Below are 20330 nucleotides of genomic sequence, written 5' to 3'. Positions count from 1 at the left end.
CAGATAGGGTACCTGCTATCTGCCGTTTGGGACAACTGCCTACGTTTTCCGCCCATCTGGCCTACCTCACTGATTGAGCAGCAAAAATCTTGGGGACATCCAAATTGGCTACTTCTGAACTACAGGACAATAAACTACAGGTCAATAAAGATCTTCATTTGTTGTTTAAGAGTGATCTGGCCTGACCTGTGGTGGCGCAGTGGCTAAAGCGTCGACCTGGAAATGCTGAGGTCGCCGGTTCGAAACCCTGGGCTTGCCTGGTCAAGGCACATATGGAAGTAGATGCTTCCAGCTCCTTCCCCCTTCTCTCTCTCTGTTTCTCTCTCTCCCTCTCTCTCTCTCCTCTCTAAAAATGAATAAAGCCCTGGCTGGTTGGCTCAGTGGTAGAGCGTCGGCCTGGCGTGCAGAAGTCCCAGGTTCGATTCCCGGCCAGGGCACACAGGAGAAGCTCCCATCTGCTTCTTCACCCCTCCCCCTCTCCTTCCTCTCTGTCTCTCTCTTCCCCTCCTGCAGCCAAGGCTCCACTGGAGCAAAGATGGCCCGGGCGCTGGGGATGGCTCCTTGGCCTCTGCCCCAGGCGCTAGAGTGGCTCTGGTCGCAACAGAGCGACGCCCCGGAGGGGCAGAGCATCGCCCCCTGGTGGGCGTGCAGGGTGGATCTCGGTCGGGAGCATGCGGGAGTCTGTCTGACTGTCTCTCCCCGTTTCCAGCTCCAGAAAAATACAAAAAAAAAAAAAAATTACTAAAGCACTAAAGATAAAGGTCATTTGGAATAGAATGCCTGAACTAAAGAAAGATCAAAATCAGTGGGGTATTCAATTAAGAGAGGCTAAAATCCCATAGATATTAATGTTAGAAACAATTTATGACGTACAGAAAAAGAGCAGTTCTCCATAAAAATGATATGTTTAAGAGACTAAACTATTTCACAGTTAGATAGCACTTTCAATATTTCAAATATGAATATTCTATTTTTCCATCTGATGTTGACTAGTCAGCTATTACTCCCCCTCACATGTACCAAAACATAAGAAAGCCAAGAACTTTCACTAAAGTCACCTAGTGAATATAGTAAAGGTAGGATCAGAATCCATTTGAAGTAACTCTTAAGTCCTGTGCTCCTTCCACCTCAATACACGACCACTAATACCTCTCACTCACTGCTCTTCTACAAAGGGTAGAAAAGCTATTGTAGCCATTACAGAGAAATGCTGTTCCACAGGAGACTGGAAGTATTCATGCGATGACTGCACCTCAGTCTCCAAAATTCATTCTGATTTCAAGAACACGGGCCATTCTGAGTCATTCATTTCTACACGAACTCCTTAGCACTGCATTTGCATAACATACATTTATCTTGTCTTATCAATTATTTTCAAAGCCTTTCCAGGAGACAAAAACTGTCATACCCCTTTGTAAGTCCAGTGTAAATGTTCAAATACTTTATTATTTACACCCAAAATTTAACCAATAATTGATAGAAGTAACCTTCAGCCATTTTCAGAAATAATGACTAAAACATCTACATTATAATATGTATGTAGGAAACAAAAAGAAGAAGAATAGGTAGCTAGGAATACAAGTTTTATAAGCCTCAAAGAATTAAGTCCTCTTTTTTTCTCATTAGCTGAAAAAAAAATTAGAAAATCTAACTTTGGCAAATTAAAATTTTGCTAGATTTTACATACAGTATTCTTTTTTTTTCAGAGACAGAGAGAGAGTCAGAGAGAGGGATAGACAGGGACCAGGGACAGACAGACAGGAATGGAGAGATGAGAAGCATCAATCATTAGTTTTTCATTGCGCACTGCGACACCTTAGTTATTCATTGATTGCCTTCTCATATGTGCCTTGACCGCGGGCCTTCAGCAGACCGAGTAACCCCTTGCTCGAGCCAGCGACCTTGGGTTCAAGCTGGTGAGCTTTTGCTCAAACCAGGTGAGCTTACGCTCAAGCTGGTGACCTTGGGGTCTCGAACCTGGGTCCTTGGCATCCCAGTCTGACGCTCTATCCACTGCGCCACAGCCTGGTCAGGCTTTACATACAGTATTTAAAAGACTTTCTTTTACTTAAAAATATAAATTAGCGTATATGTATAAATAAAGAGACATCTGAATTTGCTACCCCTGAACAATAAAAATCTTTGTTGTTTTAAGAGTGATCTTTTCACCTGACCTATGGTGGCGCAGTGGATAAAGCGTCGACCTGGAAACGCTGAGGTCGCCGGTTCGAAACCCTGAGCTTGCCTGGTCAAGGCACATATGGGAGTTGATGCTTCCGGCTCCTACCCCCTTCTCTCTCTCTCTATCTCTCTCTCTCCTCTCTCTCTCTCTCTCTCTCTCCTCTCTAAAAATGAATAAATAAAATTTTAAAAAAAAATTAAAAAAAAAAAAAAGAATGATCTTTTCTTTTTCTTTTTTTTTAAAGATTTTATTTATTAATTATAGAGAGGGAAGAGAGAGAGAGAGAGAGAGAGAGAGAGAGAAGGGGGGAGGAGCAGGAAGCATCAACTCCCATATGTGCCTTGACCAGGCAAGCCCAGGGTTTTGAACCGGCAACCTCAGCGTTTCCAGGTCGATGCTTTATCCACTGTGCCACCACAGGTCAGGCAAGAGTGATCTTTTCTAACAGCCCAGAGCTAGATGAGGTATCCTCTGCCAAGTCATTTTTAGCCTAATGATTTTCTTAAAAGGTTCCAAATAATTTTTAACATATACATGTGTATGTGTGACACACACACACATATATTTAATATTCATAATATTCATGGCATGATTTTAGGTTTATGCATATAAAGCCTCCACAAGGCAGGGCATTTTAAGTCTTATTTCCATAAGAGAGCAAGTAGCTAAAAATAAAAATCTAGAGAAGAAATACAGGTCCTTAGTTTGGATTAGAACACAAGTAAGTTGTCTCCCTGCACAATGACAGTGCCTCGATATGCACCAGTTATGTGGAACTCAATTTTACGCATCAACCAATTTCAGAACACTGGTTTCTCTATGTTAAATACTATCAAAGGACTCCCCCGTAAAACTTTATTAATATAGCACTATGTACAAGAGGAAATATTTGGAAACAACCTAAATCATTTGGAGACTGGTTAAATAAATTTGCTGTGTCTATATAATGGAATATCATGCAGCTGTAAAAGAGAGAAAACTGGTGGCACAGTGGATAGAGCGTCATCTCAGGGTGCCAAGGTTGCCAGTTCAAGCCCCAGTCAAGGCACATATAAAAAGCAATTAATGGCACAACTAAGTGGAACAATGAGTTGATGCTTCTCTTTCTCTCTCTCTCCCTTCTGCTCTTAAAAAAAAACAAAAAAAGAGCAACAAAGTTCCCTTTGTTTGTTGCATTTGTTTGTAATCCTGGATTTAAAAAAATTAATGGTTGTAATGTTGCTGCAATAAAAAGAAAAGTTTTACTCCAAAAAACCAACAAACACCAATCTACAATGGCATAGAATATTAAAAGTGTGTAAAAGGTAAACAAAACACTTTCAAAGAAATTTCATGCTGCTTCTAACTAATTCTTATCCCAGGGACCTAGCAGTACACACATTCATTGTCTTAAACTCTTAACAGGCAGGAATACTACACCAAGGCCATTAAAGTAGCTTTCTCAATGGCAGTAGAAAGGGCAAAGCGTTAGAGCCAAACAGACCTGCATCTACAGCCTAGTTCTTGCCACTGTGTGACCTTAGATCAGTAATACTTAACCTTGAGCTCAGAGCCTCAGTTTCTTCATCAATAAAATGTGTTCAAAATTGCTTACCTTGTAGTTTTGTTGTAAGGATTGGAGATAATACATGTTAAACAAACAAAATAATGATGGCTACTATTATAGTCATCACAAACCTACCAGAATCTTTATTTGACTGTTTATAACCACTAATTTGATTCAACTAATATGATGGGTAATGGGTATTATAAGTGCTCTCAACCAGTCACAGAAAGAAACGAGGTCAACAGAATAAAATTGCCTAAGTGAACACTTAATTATACTCACATATTTCATTTCAAACTTCTTAGCCAACATTTCCACTTCTTGCCTCTCTTTATGCTCATCATTAAATGGGTCTTCTGTGGGAATGGGCTTCTTCTGATTCAGAGTGAATGGGAAAAGAAACAGAAGTATTAGTATCAGTTCAATCAGAGTCAAACATATCCTTAAATTTAATGAGTCAATGTTTCCAAATATTAACAAATAAGTTAGAAGCATTAAAAGTAACCAGAAAGAAATATTGGTTTGTAGTAAAAAACTTTTAGTCTTATGAAAAAAAATATTTACAGATTTAATTCTTATACATTATATATATATATATATATATATTTTTTTTTTTTTTTTTTTTTTTTTGTATTTTTCTGAAGCTGGAAACGGGGAGAGACAGTCAGACAGACTCCCGCATGCGCCCAACCGGGATCCACCCGGCACCCCCACCAGGGGGCGACGCTCTGCCCACCAGGGGGCGATGCTCTGCCCCTCTGGGGCTTCGCTCTGCCACAACCAGAGCCAGCCACTCTAGCGCCTGAGGCAGAGGCCAAGGAGCCATCCCCAGCGCCTGGGCCATCTTTGCTCCAATGGAGCCTTGGCTGCGGGAGGGGAAGAGAGAGACAGAGAGGAAGGAGGTGGGGGGGTGGAGAAGCAAATGGGCGCCTCTCCTGTGTGCCCTGGCCGGGAATAGAACCCGGGTCCCCCACACGCCAGGCCGACGCTCTACCACTGAGCCAACTGGCCAGGGCTCTATAATATTTTTGTGGTGAAGAACTTAATGAAAAATTGTCTCCATCTGTAAAATGAATGCATGGTCATCCCATCCAAAATAAGGTATAAGAACCCTAAGAAAATTAGGTAAAAATAAAAACCCCACTTATAACTCTGGTTGGAGATTTTCCCAACAAAGATTAACTGCTTTGGTCAGGAAATGCTTCAGAAGGGATCACTAGGTCATTAACTTATTAGAGTCAGGATTTAATCGCCCGCCCTGAGTTATCACCAGATTAACTAAAGCTGCTCTGCTTTCTGTGGAAGCCCAGCCTCAACCTCTCCATTACCTACATCCAGTCAATGGATAGCCATTTGGGAATACAGTCACTATTTTTTTTTTTTAATCTTTCTGAAGTTATAAGTGAGGAGGCAGTCAGACAGACAACTGCATGTGTCCGGCCAGAATCCACCTGGCATGCCCACCAGGAGGAAATGCTCTGCCCATCTGGGGTGTTGCTCCATTGTGGCTGGAGCCATTCTAGTGCCTGAGACGGAGCCCATGAAGCCGTCCAGCGCATGCGCCAACTTTGCTCCAACAGAGCCTTGGCTGTGGGAAGGAGAGGGGGAAGGGTGGAGAAGCAGATGGGCACTTCTCCTGTGTACCCTGACCTGCAACCAAACCCGAACTTCCACATGCGGGGCCGACACTACTGCTGAGCCAACCGGCCAGGGCCTACAGTCCACTTTTAAACAAAGCTAGGAGATCAAAACCGCTGCAAATAGAAAACATTACATAGTTTACTTCTAAGTGGGGAGAGTAAGTTTATTGTAAGGCATGTTTTCAGGAAAACACACACAGCTGGGAGCTCACATTTTCCATTCTTACCAAAACAAATAAAAGACAAACAAGAATGTAAATCACATCCTTTACTCAAGTTTACAATTTTAGCAGACACAGTTCATATAGATGGTTTTTCAAAATACAAAAAAAACTAAACAAGGAGCTATAAAATAATTGACTAAAAAGTTTTTTTTATAAAAAGGGAGGCTAGATGTTTTTACTGAACTAGCATCTCCAAATAATTAAAAATGAAGTGTGTGAGTGACGGCTGAAATACTGGGTAGAGACTTGGCTGACTGTGAAGGGCAAGAAAAAAAAAGCACAGAAGGGACAAATATTTGCACACTTTGGAACTGAGACACTTCACTCTGGATACAAAGGCTGAGATATGATCAGTCAAAAAAAACATCAGGCAGCCCTGCCCGGTTGGCTCAGTGGTAGAGTGTTGCCCTGGCATGTGGATGTTCCAGGTTCGATTCTTGGTCAGGGCACACAGGAGAAGCACCCATCTGCTTTTCCCCCATGCCCCCCTCTCCTTCCTCTCTGTCTCTCTCTTCCCCTCCCGCAGCCAAGGCTCCATTGGAGCAAAGTTGGCCCAGGTGCTGAGGATGGCTCCATGGCCTCTGTCTCAGGCACTGGAATGGCTCTGGTTGCAATGGAGCATCACCCTAGATGGGCAGAACATCACCCCCTGGTGAGCATGCCGGGTGGATCCCGGTCAGTCGCATGAGGGAATCTATCTGTCTGCTTCCCTGCTTCTCACTTCAGAAAAATACCAAAAAAAAGTTATAATAATAAAGAAAAAATTACAAAAATGACAGAAAAAAATGAACAGAATGAATACAACTCATCATACCTCAGGCATTTAGAATAAATGTCTCCTTAAAGCTTAAGGGAAATATTTATATTTTTAGAGTCAATTTTTAATTGTGACATGTAATACATTTACATAATCCTTTATACCAAGAGGAGTTACCAATTGAAAATACAGATATGGGTCCTGGCCAGTTGGCTCGGTGGTAGAACATTGGCCTGGCATACAGGAGTCCCGGGTTCAATTCCTGGCCAGGGCACACAGGAGAAGCGCCCATCTGCTTCTCCACCCCTCCCCCCTCCTTCCTCTCTGTCTCTCTCTTCCCCTCCCACAGCCAGGGCTCCATTGGAGCAAAATTGGCCCGGGCGCTGAGAATGGCTCCATGGCCTCTGCCTTAGGTGCTAGAATGGCTCTGGTTGCAACAGAGCATCGCCCCCTGGTGGGCATGCCGGCTGGATCCCAGTCGGGCGCATGCGGGAGTCTGTCTGACTGCCTCTCCGTTTCCAACTTCAGAAAAATAAAAAAAAGAAAATACAGATATGGTCTGAAAGGAAATAAACTAGCCAGAACAGACCAATAATGAGCTAAGAAATATTAGGTATGTCCAGGCATTGCCTATGTGAAGGCTAAAGTTAAAGACAGTGACTGAAGTCCAAATACTAGGTCATATTACTACTGGTATAGCCCATTTTATATGAACAAACATAAACACATGGATATGTATTTAAAATATTATTTAATTGTTGATTTTAGAGAGAGAAAGAGAGTAACATCAATTTGTTGTTCCACTTATTTATGCATTCATTAATTGATTCTTGTATGTGCCCTGACCAGGGATTGTGCCGCAGTGGTTGGCAAACTCATTAGTCAATAGAGCCAAATATCAACAGTACAACGATTGAAATTTCTTTTGAGAGCCAAATTTTTAAAAAATTGGTAAGTATGTTCCTTATCAAGGTAGCGCCTGCTCATGGTATTTTGTGGAAGAGCCACACTCAAGGGGCCAAAGAGCAGCATGTGCCTCGCAAGCCGCAGTTTGCCGTCCACTGGATCAGGACAAAGCTCTGAGAAGCTTGGCCAAGGCTGGCTATATATTGTTGAATAACAATCACCTTATATGCTATTCTAAAATATTTTATGTAGACTTTATATAGGCATCAAAAGTAAATCTTGTATTTACTCAACAGTCTGTAAAAACAAATTTACAAAAACTGACTTTTCTTTCAGTTAAGAAATAACCTCCTCCCCACAATGAAGGTTCTAAGTAATCTGTATGCTTTTCAGGTGAAAAATATCTGAAAATTAGTAAATATCAAAATTACCAACTGCTACCAGGCAAAAACTAAGGCAATAATTTTGTCCTTTGACCTTAACTTAAAACTATTTTCAGGAGACCTTTTGATATATGTTCTCCAAAATATGCAATATAAAAATCAATGGGGCCTGACCAGGCGGTGGCGCAGTGGATACAGCGTCAGACTAGGATGCAGAAGACTCAGGTTCGAGACCCAGAGGTCCCCAGCTTGAGCATGGGCTCATCTGGTGTGAGCATAAAGTTCACCAGCTTGGATCCAAGGTCGCTGGCTTGAGCAAGGGGTTACTTGGTCTGCTGAAGGCCCACGGTCAAGGCACATATGAGAAAGCAGTCAATGAACAACTAAGGTGTTGCAACGAGAGACTGATAATTGATGCTTCTCATCTCTCTCAGTCCTGTCTGTCTGTCCCTATCTATCCCTCTCTCTGACTCTCGCTCTGTCTCTGAAAATAAATAAATAAAATCAATGGGGCCCTGGCCAGTTGACTCAGCGGTAGAGCGTCAGCCTGGCATGTGGAAGTCCCAAGTTCATTCAATTCTCAGTCAGGGCACACAGGAGAAGTGCCCATCTGCTTCTTCACCCTTCCCCCCTCTCCTTTCTCTCGCCCTCTCTCTTCCCCTTCCTCAGCCAAGGCTCCATTGGAGCAGAAGTTGGCCCAGGCGCTGAGGATGGCTCAATGGCTTCCACCTCAGGCGTTAGAATGGCTCCGGTGGCAATGGAGCAGCTGCCCAGATGGGTAGAGCATAGCCCCCTGGTGGGCTTGCTGGGCGCATGAAGGAGGGTGTGTATCTGTCTGCCTCTCCGCTTCTCACTTCAGAAAAATACCAAAAAAATAAAAAAAAAATAAAAAAAAAATCAATGGAATAACAGAGAATTCTGTAACAGTATAAACACATTAATACTATATATTTTCATTTATTTTTCCTTTACAGTTAATGTTCAATTAATCATTCTAGAAATACAAAATAGCCAAAATAAATAGATGTTCTGGTTTACTGATTTTCTGGTTTAATAAGAGCTAAAAAAAAATTTTTGTCTATCAATTACTGCCACAATGTTGTTGTTTTTTCTTGTCGCAGAGACAGAGAGAGAGAGAGGGACAGATAGGGACAGACAGACAGGAAGGGAGAGAGATGAGAAACATCAATTCTTCGTTGCAGTTCCTTAGTTGTTCATTAATTAATTTCTCATATGTGCCTTGACTGTGGGGCTACAGCAGACCGAGTGACCCCTTGCTCGAGCCAGCGACCTTGGGTCCAAACTGATGAGCTTTGCTCAAATCAGATGAGCCCACGCTCAAGCTGGTGACCTCAGGTCTTGAACCTGGGTCCTACGCATCCCAGTCCAACATTCTATTCACTGCGCCACTGCCTGGTCAGGCCAAAATGTATTTTTAAATTGTACTATTTCCCTTTAGCCAGAAATGGTGAAAAAATTAATGTTTCATGATAGAGATGACAGCAATACCTCAATTATCAATCCGGACCACCCTGATCAGGACTTAATACTCAACAGAGGTAACAAAGGAAAGGGTTTATCTAACCTGTGTCCTGACAACCTGGAAGGAGACTTTGATTTTCATAGTTTGCAACATTTAATCATTTAATTGTTTCTCATTAGTAACAAAGTATAGGAAAAAATTCTGATTGCATTCAGTTAATCAAGGTTTTACTGTTTATATATATTTGTTTCTGTCGTGGGTGATTTAAAGGCACCCCAAAATAGATGGTGTTCACAGGTAGCACATTTTTATACCTACACACCTTTCAACTTAAGGATCTGAAGCTAAAATCTTACTCAAAAAAAGATGGCTATTTTTGAAATTCTTAATCTTTTATTTTTACAAGATGCCTTTTCTTCCCCTTTCTCCTCTTACCTTGCCATTTGGTATGTTGTTCAATTACAGTATCTCAAAATTGAAGCTATTTAGAAAATGTTACAATATCCCTAAAAACAACTGGAGTCCATCTGAGAGAAGAAAAACCAAATTTGGGAATTGTCACTTTCCAGACCAATCCAATTCTAATGTCCACGCTTTGCTTTTTGATGGTCTTTCTTCATAGGATTTCTCTTCGTGGGTCTAAGACAACTTTAGAAATGTGCTTTCTCCAATTATGTTATGACTATGTTCATTGGGAGCATTCATAGGAATATCTGACAAATCTTTGTTGCAAAGATGCATTAGCCTCCTCCTTTGTGAAGTGGGGATAATGGTTCCTACCTACCTCATGGAGTTCTGCCGCAACAAGAAACTTGATAGACTTTGCTCCATACCTAGAGCTGTGCCTAGCACACCATAAGAACTCTGTAAATGTTAGCCATTCTTAAGTATTTTTTTACCCAAACATGACATGTTTTACCTGCAATTTATGAAACAGATTAGGGAGTGAAACTGCAAACCTACTTAGATTACAAAATGAAATACAATTTATTTGAAAAAACGCTGCACCAATATTTTCAAAAATTGAGGGAATGACATGACATTTATAAATAACAGAGACACAAAAATGAGTCTAAAGGGCAAAATGTTATGACGAAGTGACCAAAATGGTCTCTGCCCTTTTGGTTGAAAACATTTAGTAATGATTTGACTATACAATATTTGTAAATAATGATCAAGATTCGTTGGCCATAAGATAAAACAAAATCTAGTGACATTATTTAAAATGAATGACTAAGAAGTCCTTCATTTCAATAAAGATAGTTAAAGAGTAAAAACAAAGCAAGGGACTTCCATAGTCTACTAGACCTGTGCTAAAGAAAAATCTAATAAAAGTATAACTTCTAAACAACAGAGGAAATTGTTCTCTTACTACTGTTCCTCTATCATTTCCCTTTTCACTTCTGAAAATCACAAAAGCAGGACAATAAAAATTACAATTAGTAACAAATGTCTCTCCGATCTCCATTGTTCACCGGTACCATCAAAGACATACCTATATATAAAATATTTTCAACAAAGTTTTTAAAAATGCAAAACTAAGATTTTTTTTTCATCTTTCTCTAAAAATTACAGTGGCCAAGTGCAATATCCTCTAATTGGGACCTACAAACTAATGATATGCATTCATATAAGAATAAGATAGTAGGCGCCAAATAAAACAGGAGAGTCACCTTCCCATTCAATAACAATATGAGCACACTCCGGGAGAAAACCAAGATAAAAAGGGTTACCAATACCAACACGAGAGATAAAAATAAGTAATCAGAAAACTTACACTTCCCCTTCATTCTTAAAGTGAAATTCTTGGTCTGAAATGTTCAGATTACTTTTAAATCCCATTCATTTAAAAATAAAAAATCCTCCACGGCCACAAGGGCTGACATCTCAGCCGCCACAGCGCCAAGCATAACAACAAATACAGATGAAGATGAGGATAATACTGGGGGGGGGGGGTACACAATTTCCCAGATGATTGGGGGGGGGCGTGTCCCCTAAGGTTTTCTCTTTCTTTCTACTGGAAAGGATAGCTGGAGCTCCACATGGAAAACCCAGCCTCGCAACTTGCGGGGTCTCAGATGTGTGGCAAGCAAAAATAGAGGAGGAAAACCTGAGATCTCGAAAGGTGCAGAGGGAAATCGGCTCGGAGCGGCTTCTGACTCACGCGGGGGCTCAGTGGAGCCGAGTGAGCTCGGCCAACCCTGGAGAGCAGAGGAAAGCAGCACCGACCACTCGTCCACCCGCTCAGCCCCCGCCCCCTGCAGCCCACCCTCTGGGGCGACCCAAGACGCGCAGGGTGGGCATCCAAAGGTGCAAACCACTGGGGAAGGCGGTCGGGTCCTGCGGCTCCCGGGGTCTGGGGGGTGAGGGAGGGACCTTCTGTACCCGTTGTTCTCCGCTCAAGAGCAGCTCCGGGTAATTGAACTCCACGCAGCTCTCGTCGGTGGGATCCTTGAGCTCCAGTTCCAGGCGCACCGTCTCCCTCTGCGGCCTCTGCGGCGGCTCGGCCCGGGAAGCCGATTCCCGCGGCGGGGGCGGCTGCAAGTGCAGCTGCGGGAGCGGCGGCGGCGGCGGCTCGGGCCGCGGGGGCTCGCGCTGGAGCGACATGGACGGCTCGGCGCGGCTGACCTCGCGCTGGAGGAGCGGCTTCTCCCGCGCCGGGGACTGCGCGTCCGAGCGGGGGGCAGCCTCCCGCGGGGCTGGCTGCTCCGTCCGGACCGGCTCGCAGTGCGGCTGCAACTGCGGCTCCAGCCTGGGGGGCTCGCGAGGGTACTCGGGCTCGCGTTCGGGCCTCGGGTACTCGGCCTCGCGCCGCCTCACCGGTGACAGGCTAATAAACGCTACTCTGCGCGGCTCCGCCATCCCTACTGTTCTGGCCCTCTGCCCTCGCTCGCGCCGGCGCTCGCTTCTACGCCGAGTTGTTTGCCTGCCCGCCTCTCCTTTTTCTCTCCGTCGCTTTTCTTCCCTCCACCACCCTCAGCCGTCTCCGCCGACGCCACCGTGAGTGCGGGCCGTGCCCCCTTCCCCGCCACTATGTTCTGATGGGTTCCACCACCATCGCCAGGGTCGCCACAGCCGCCATGTTGGATCCCCCACATAAATAGAAGCAGGCCGTTGAGCGGGCGCATGCGCAGAGAGGAGACGCTCGCTTCCACCGTCGTGGCTGTGGCTCAGTTTTCCTCTTTTCTTCCCAACAGTCTGGGAGTCCAGACAGGTCAGCGGAAGTGACGTCGTGGCAGGGCCCGTTTCCTTGGAAACGGAGACGCCGTCTGCTCCCTACCTAAAAGGGAGGGCTGTGGGGGGTTCCAGAGAAGCTTCCTATTCGCATCCGGAAACCAAAGGCTCTTGCCTAGGGCAAGCGTCGGGATGTGCCTGGGACAGACCTAGTCATGGCGCTAGGTGCCGCCCGGTACATGCCCCCCGGCTCTCTGCTCCAGAGGATTGGGGTTGTCAGCTGGTTATTCAAGGCGGATTCGGAGAAAGGGTAGAGGAACGGGAGGACCTGCAGATGTACCTGCCCGCCCAGCGCCCCCCGCAGCCTTAAATTACCGAGGGAAGAAAGGAAATGGCTAATTCCAGCCGGACTCGTCCTGCGGCTTCCTTCCGCAGAGCGCCACACTGGCTCCCGCAGGCCTCTGCCCCGATTCCGGCTTAACTCGCCTGGCCGCGGGGCGGGGACTGTAGGGGACACGGCCATAGAATGCGCAATAACGTTTTGCGGTTGAGAAATTGAACCTGCACGTGAACAGTTCTGGGCTCATTCATAAAGCCGAAACTGTTGATATTTAATCACAAACTTCTTAAGATCGTTGGGTGATATTTTAGGGGACGTACGAAAGTAGAGGCGAAATGATCCCTCTCAGGGTGGGGGCAGAAACCCGGATTGGGTACGCCTTGTATTACACCTTGATAAACTATTTGGAATCCATATTAAGTGAATGATGGTTGCTTTCCGTCTTAATTCATTCAGTGGCGAGTAATTTTCAGGGCTGCCCTCCACATCCTGAAGGGAATCCTGTTAATTCCATTAACCAGATAAGAATAATGTCACCTATTGACGACTCTTTGAGTCAGTGTGACGTCATAGACTAATTCTCAGTAAGTTCAGGTTTTTGCTCTCCTGTTACTTTCCCTATTTGTATGAAGATGGTGATAGATGGTTCCAGAGGTTCCTCCCAGCTCTAAAATGCTGTCATTTTTCCTTGGCACTCTATTTTATCTCCAGTACCTTTCCCATTGCACCTCTTCTGATTCTGCATTAGGGTCTCATTTCTGGGTCTCAGTAGCACTTTAGTCACGATTCTGTCTTCAGTCTCTTTTACTGCCAGTCTTGCAATGGGGCTATAGTAACGCTTCTATAACTGTTTCAAACATGGGCGGGCAAAAGTAGGTTTAAAGTTGTGAGTTGTACTATTATTTATGCAAGACAAATCCCAGCAAGAGGTTGAAGCCAGGTCACAGAATGGTCAATGGATTTTATAATAAACAAAACCAGAGCCATTGGAAAATTTTAAGTAAAGAACATGATTTTTGAAGAAAAGAATTTCAAGAAAGTGGGAATAGTCGACTATGTTTAACACTACCAAGTCTAGTAAGATGAGGACAGGGAGATGATTCCTGCATTTGGCAAATGGAGATTATTAGTGACTTTAAGGAGCTTTTTTTTTTTTTTTTAATTTTTGTTTCAGGCAAAGAAGGTTGAATTAATCATACTTTAGTTTGTGGTACATTATCATTGGTCTATGCAAGGACCTCGATCTCTCTCTCTCTGAAAATTCTAACATCCCATATCTACAGTTTAACATTTTGTTTGTAGGTGAGCTTGTAAGTTTATAGTTATAGATCTCATTCTGTTTGTTTTTTCACTCACCACATTTTAAAGATCCATCCATTTGCTGTTTATAATACATTTGGTTTATAATTTTTGAGCAGTAATCTGCAATAAATCACTGATAATCAGTGTTGATTTATCCTAGAAAAAATATATAATATAATAGCAAAACAGATTTCAGAAACAACAGAAAACTCAGACTAATTATTATAGAAGAAATCAAGAACATTGCCCGCAAAAAGCTGACACCCACTTTTTAAAAAAAGACTAGGTCCAGGCAGTTTCACAGGCAAATTTTACCAAGCATTTATAGACTGATAGGTTTAATATAATTCAAAGTAACCCATCAGAGTATATGATCGTCTAACCACTCTGCTGTATGCCTGAAACTAATACAAAATAATAGTGAATGTATATTGTAATTGAAAAATAAAACTTCAAAAGAAAATAAATGGTCCATCGTATGTAATAGAAGGGAAGCTTCTAACAGAAGAAAAGCTTCATCAGTCAAGCAAAACACTGATTGCACTTCCAACAAAGACTGAACCCACAAAACAAAACAAAATATAAACATTAAAAACCCATATGGGGCCCGATTAGGTGGTGGCACAGTGGGTAGAGCGTCGGATTGGGATGCAGAGGACCCAGGTTCAAGACCCAGAGGTCACTAGCTTGAGCGCGGGGCTCATCTGGTTTGAGCAGAGCTCACCAGCTTGAGCCCAAGGTCGCTGGCTTGAGCAAGGGGTTACTCGGTCTGCTGTAGCCCCACAGTCAAGGCACATATGAGAAAACAATCAATGAACAACTAAGGTGTCGCAAGGAAAAATTGATGATTGATGCTCTCATCTCTCTCCCTAACTATCCCCCCCCCTCTCTCTCTCTGTGTAAAAAAAAACAAAAAAAAAACCTGTATAGAGATATAATTTTTCATCTATCAAGCTGACAAATACAAAATAAAAATTGACAATACCATGCTGCTGAGGATGGGTTAACAATCACTTTTATTCATTGCTGGTGGAGACAGTAATTGGAATAACTGCTCTATATGGTGAGTCTGCAATATTTGTCAAAATACCAATGTACGTACTCTCACCCAGTACTTCCACGTCTATGAATTTATCCAAGACTATAATGTTTTGTAGGTATGTGTTCTCTCCCCCACCTTGATTCATTAAACAAATATTTTAAAGAGTAACTCCTTCATTGACTTATTAGTTGTACCATTTTTCTAGTTTTAAATTTAATTTCAAACTTTGTTTTTTGTGGAGTCCTTATGTTTATTACTTTTTATTACTTCTTTAGAAGATGCTTAGGTCACTCATTTTTATTTTTTATGCTTTTTAATATATAAGGATTCAAGACCTCAACTTGTCCCCTAAACTTCATTTCTAATTCAGTTTGGTTATAGCTTGGATTTCTCTTTTACTCAAAAGCTAAGACGGGTTTTGTCTAGGTTTAGGTTGGCTATTTGTTTGGGGGTTTTGGTTGATTAATTAGTTTTCTTTTTTAAAAAATGTTTAGGTGGCAGAGTTCTTAGTTTTCTGATTTTATTAACTATGTACTACTTTTATGACATTGTCTTTAGAAAACATTGGCATTGGTTCTATTTTTGAGACTCCTGCTTACTAACTTGACTTTAGTGCAAGCACCTTCAGCAATCAGTGCCTCAGTTTGCAAATTGGGGATAATAGCATATATACTTTTTTAAGTTGTTGTGATTGCCTGACCAGGCAGTGGCGCAGTGGATAGAGCGTCTGACTGGGATGCGGAAGGACCCAGGTTCGAGACCCCAGAGTTGCCAGCTTGAGCGCGGGCTCATCTGGCTTGAGCAAAAAGCTCACTGGCATGGACCCAAAGGTCACTGGCTCAAGCGGGGGGTTACTCAGTCTGCTGAAGGCCCGCGTTCATGGCACATATGAGAAAGCAATAAATGAACAACTACGATGTTGCAATGAAAAACTGATGATTGATGCTTCTCATCTCTCTCCGTTCCTGTCTGTCTGTCTATATCTACCCCTCTATCTGACTGTCTGTCCCTGTAAAAAAAAAAAAAAAATTAAAAATAAAGTTGTTGTGATTGAGTTAATATACATGAAGTGCTTTGACAAGTGGCTGGTGCATTGTTTGATGGTATTTTCTTTGTGGCCTAATGTCCAGTCAGCTTTATTGAATGAATGTTCTGTGGGTCCTTGAAAAGGAAGTCTGGCCCTGGCCGGTTGGCTCAGCGGTAGAGCGTCGGCCTAGCGTGCGGAGGACCCCGGTTCGATTCCCGGCCAGGGCACACAGGAGAAGCGCCCATTTGCTTCTCCACCCCTCCGCCGCGCTTTCCTCTCTGTCTCTCTCTTCCCCTCCCGCAGCCAAGGCTCCATTGGAGCAAAGATGGCCCGGGCGCTGGGGATGGCTCTGTAGCCTCTGCCTCAGGCGCTAGAGTGGCTCTGGTCGCAACATGGCAACGCCCAGGATGGGCAGAGCATCGCCCCCTGGTGGGCAGAGCGTCGCCCCTGGTGGGCGTGCCGGGTGGATCCCGGTCGGGCGCATGCGGGAGTCTGTCTGACTGTCTCTCCCTGTTTCCAGCTTCAGAAAAATGAAAGAAAAAAAAAAAAAAGAAAAAAAAAGAAAAGGAAGTCTGTTCTCTGTTTTCAAGGTATAAGATATATTAACAATATATTTCTTAGTAGTTGTGATATTTAAGTTATCTATATGCTTTATTTCCATATTTTTCATTTCAACTGCCATGAACTGTAATCTACTTCTACTGTAGTCGTAACTCATCTTTTTTTGAATATTGATGCTATTTCCTTTGTTGTATATTCATAACTGTTATATCTTCATTGAGAAATGGACCTTTTATCATTCAAAGTGTTTCTTTGACTTGCTTAATGATTTTGACCCAGATTCAACCCTGTTTGATTGTGACACCTGCTCTCTTTTCATTTGTACTTGCCTGACTATACTATTGCCCATCTTTTATTGTCAACATTTATGTGTAAACAGCACAGGGTTAGGCTTTGCTTTGTGATCCAATCTGCCCATCTTTTGCATGGCTTCATAGGTGAGTTAAGCTCATTTACATTTTTGACATGAGAAGTGTGTCTGAGCATAAGATCTGCCACATTATCTTATGTCACGTTTTCTCCTTCGACCTTTTGAAAACGTCCTCCACAAACTGATGTTTGCTTTGTTTTAATGTGTGTCACTTCTGTTAAATTGGAAGGTTTATAGTTTGATGATTTTATAATGTGCTTACTCCTCAATTTCTTTGGATATTGTCAATAATTCCATACTATGATCAATGATAAGATTTATTTTCTTTTTCTACACTTTAACTTGGTATTGTAAAATACCCTTATATACTTACCACTTATCATCTTTAATGATACCTTAAAGATAAAATATCAATGAACTACCTTTTTTATTCTACCCTTCTGTCAGAGTTTTACTATTTTACATTTGGTTATAGCTTTCATATACATAACACCCATTTTCTTTTTTTAACCAATTTTCTAGTGATATTTTTGTCCACCATTTGTCTCCCTTCCTCCCTCCCTTCCTTCCTCCCTCCCTTCTTCTCATGTGTTAATTTTTTTTTTTTAAGATTTTATTTATTCATTATAGAGAGGGGAGAGAGAGAGAGAAGGGGAGAGGAACAGGAAGCATCAACTCCCATATGTGCGTTGACCAGGCAAGCCCAGGGTTTTGAACTGGCAACCTCAGCATTTCCAGGTTGATGCTTTACCCCACTGTGCCACCACACCACTGCGCCACCACAGGTCAGGCTCATGTGTTAATTTTCTATAGCCCCTTAGTTGTACCCTCTGTTTTGGTCATTCATCTTTGGGGAAGAAGAGTTTCCCTAGACTAGTCATTTCAGTGAGTATGCATGCCAGAGGACCCCCATGTGCCCGCCTGGCAGGTGTTTACCTTATGACTCAGAGTGTTGCATCCACTCTTCTCCACCTCCTTTGATTCGCAGCTGTGGAGCTGTTCATAACGATGTCTTCTGTGCTACAGGGTAAAGTGCTTCCTGCAAATGTGGCTTGACTCAGTGCTTCTTTGGTTTGCTTGGCCTCCTCTGCTTCTCAGAACTAAATTGTAGGCTTTCCCCCACCCCATTTATCACAGGGCAATGAAATTTGAAGAGTTAGCTTTTTCTCATTTCCCCCACAACGTGAACACTGTCCATCCCCTCCCCAACCCCACCCTCCCAATACTGTTGGACCAGTTTGGGGTTGAATCTGTGTTGACTTTTATCCACCCCAGTCCCTTCCAACCACATCTCTGGTAGCCACCATCCTGATTTCTTTGTTCATCACTCTCCTGCTTCCCTTTTGATTATATATTTATGTCGGAGTTGTTTTTAACTTTTCAAAAGTTATTGCTATAAGTAGTATGTCATTAGTCTCATTCACCTTGTGACAAATGTTATTTATTTCTTCTGTATAATATTCCATTCCGACTTGACCACAGTTCATTTACCCTTCCCTCGTCAGTCGTATACAAGTTTTTCCAAGGAAGAGTGCTGTGAGGGTCATTCTTACACATAATGCCCTGGGTACCTCTGGGATATGTACCAGAGTGATATTTCTGGGTCATAGTTTGAAACTACAAGTTTACAAATAGGGCCATCCTGGTTTTCAAAGAACAAATTAAACTATGTGAAAAGAAAGAATAGGAACCATTAAAGTCAAACATTTGTAAGTAGTATTGATGGTTTCATTTAGGCTGTTCTCACCATGTGGCATCTGCTTATTCTCTACCTAAAATCTGTACTTCAAGTTTCAGTTTACAATTCATTTCCCTCATTACTTATTCAGTCAACAAGTATTTGAGAGCTTTCTATGTGTAAGCTGTTATAGTACGCCCTGGTCATGCAATTTCTGGAATTGGCTGTAACTCAGCAAGGAGCCAAACTGAATATAATTTAGTAGGAACCATGGACCTTAATGGACAGGGATTCTTCCGGGATCTCTACTTTCCTCTCTTATAAAGAGTAATTTGTAGAGCCTCAAATATTTCTTTCCTTCACTCTGGGATCAGGAAAGAAAGGGAAGAAGGCATATGACCTACATAGGGCTCACACTCATCGCACTCACAGAATGTCATAAGAACTAAATAATGGCACTTAATTTGACTATTACGGTAGAATAATTATTTTGAAGTACAAAAATAATTGTAATTTTTTTCCCATTTTCAAGTCCTATTTGCTATAGACTATAAATAGTAGACGGATGCTAGGAACTGTGCACATTGCATTCTGTTCCTAGACCTGGAGCCTTCCTCTCCCCTATCTCCTCGCATGAAGAAAAGCAATTGTGCAGACTACTCTGCAATCTTGAGACCTCGCCAAGATATCCAAGAAGGAGCTATCCTGAATGGCAGAACTGAATGGTGCCTTTCTCAAACCTGTCTTGTCTTGTCTTTTCTCTTTTCTTTTCTCCCTCTTTCTTTCTTTCTTTCTTTCTTTTCTTTCCCTTTCCTTCTTTCTCTTTCTTTCTTTTTCTTTATTTTTTCTCCATTCTATAGATTAAAAACATACTAAAAATCAGTCTAAAATTCTGAGAATTGCTATTTTTGGAATATCAGATTTCTTCCCAAAAGACAGGAAAAGACATGCAGAAGTGTTACATTCAACAACAGCTCATTTGAAAGTAAAACACCATCAGTGGAGAAGCTCTGCAAGTATAGGACAGTTAAAAATAACAGCCAATAACTGGAAGACAAACTTCACTGCCAGAAGCCACTGATGATGAGATTAGAAACCCCCCATTTCGCCTGACCAGGCAGTGGCAGCGCAGTGGAGGCGCAGTGGACAGAGCATCAGACTGGGACGCAGAGGACCCAGGTTTGAGACCCCGAGGTCGCCAGCTTGAGCGCGGGCTCATCTGGTTTGAGCAAAGCTCACCAGCTTGGACCCAAGGTCGCTGGCTCAAGCAAAGAGCTACTCGGTCTGCTGAAGGCCCACGGTCAAGGCACAAATGAGAAAGCAATCAATGAACAACTAAAGTGTCACAACACGCAACGAAAAACTAATGATTGATGCTTCTCATCTCTCCGTTCCTGTCTGTCTGTCCCTGTCTATCCCTCTCTCTGACTTTCTGTCTCTGTTAAAAAATAAAAATTAAATTAAATTAAAAAAAAAAGAAACCCCCCATTTCACTAAGAGGCGTCAAAGGCACTTTATGATTTAGGCCAATGATGGGCAATCTTTTGAGCTTGGTGTGTCAAAATTCGCCAAAATACCGAGCATAACTCAGGTGGTGTGTCACTTCAAGAAAAACACCATAATTTCGTGATATTTATAGATTAAATAACAAAAATGTATAATTGTAATATATAACTATTTAATAAACCAAAAACTAAAAGAAATAAAATAAAATA

The 20330-nt window shown here is 42.5% G+C and overlaps 1 protein-coding gene across 3 annotated transcripts in view; it reads right to left on the bottom strand.

The window, feature by feature from the left end:
- Positions 1-12209, bottom strand: part of UBN2 (ubinuclein 2) — a 100124-nt gene extending 87915 nt beyond the window's left edge. For all 3 annotated transcript variants that reach the window (XM_066362843.1, XM_066362842.1, XM_066362840.1), the window contains exons 1-2: positions 11507-12209; positions 4011-4103 (exon numbers count right to left, since the gene is read on the bottom strand). In XM_066362843.1, coding sequence (XP_066218940.1) covers positions 4011-4103; positions 11507-11983 — 570 coding nt within the window. In that variant the 5' untranslated portion in view covers positions 11984-12209. The remainder of the gene's footprint in view (positions 1-4010; positions 4104-11506) is intronic.
- Between the last annotated feature and the right edge of the window lie 8121 nt (positions 12210-20330).

The sequence above is a fragment of the Saccopteryx leptura genome, chromosome 2 (assembly GCF_036850995.1).
Source record: "Saccopteryx leptura isolate mSacLep1 chromosome 2, mSacLep1_pri_phased_curated, whole genome shotgun sequence".
Lineage (NCBI taxonomy): Eukaryota > Metazoa > Chordata > Mammalia > Chiroptera > Emballonuridae > Saccopteryx > Saccopteryx leptura.
This window is presented reverse-complemented; position numbering and strand designations above follow the sequence as displayed.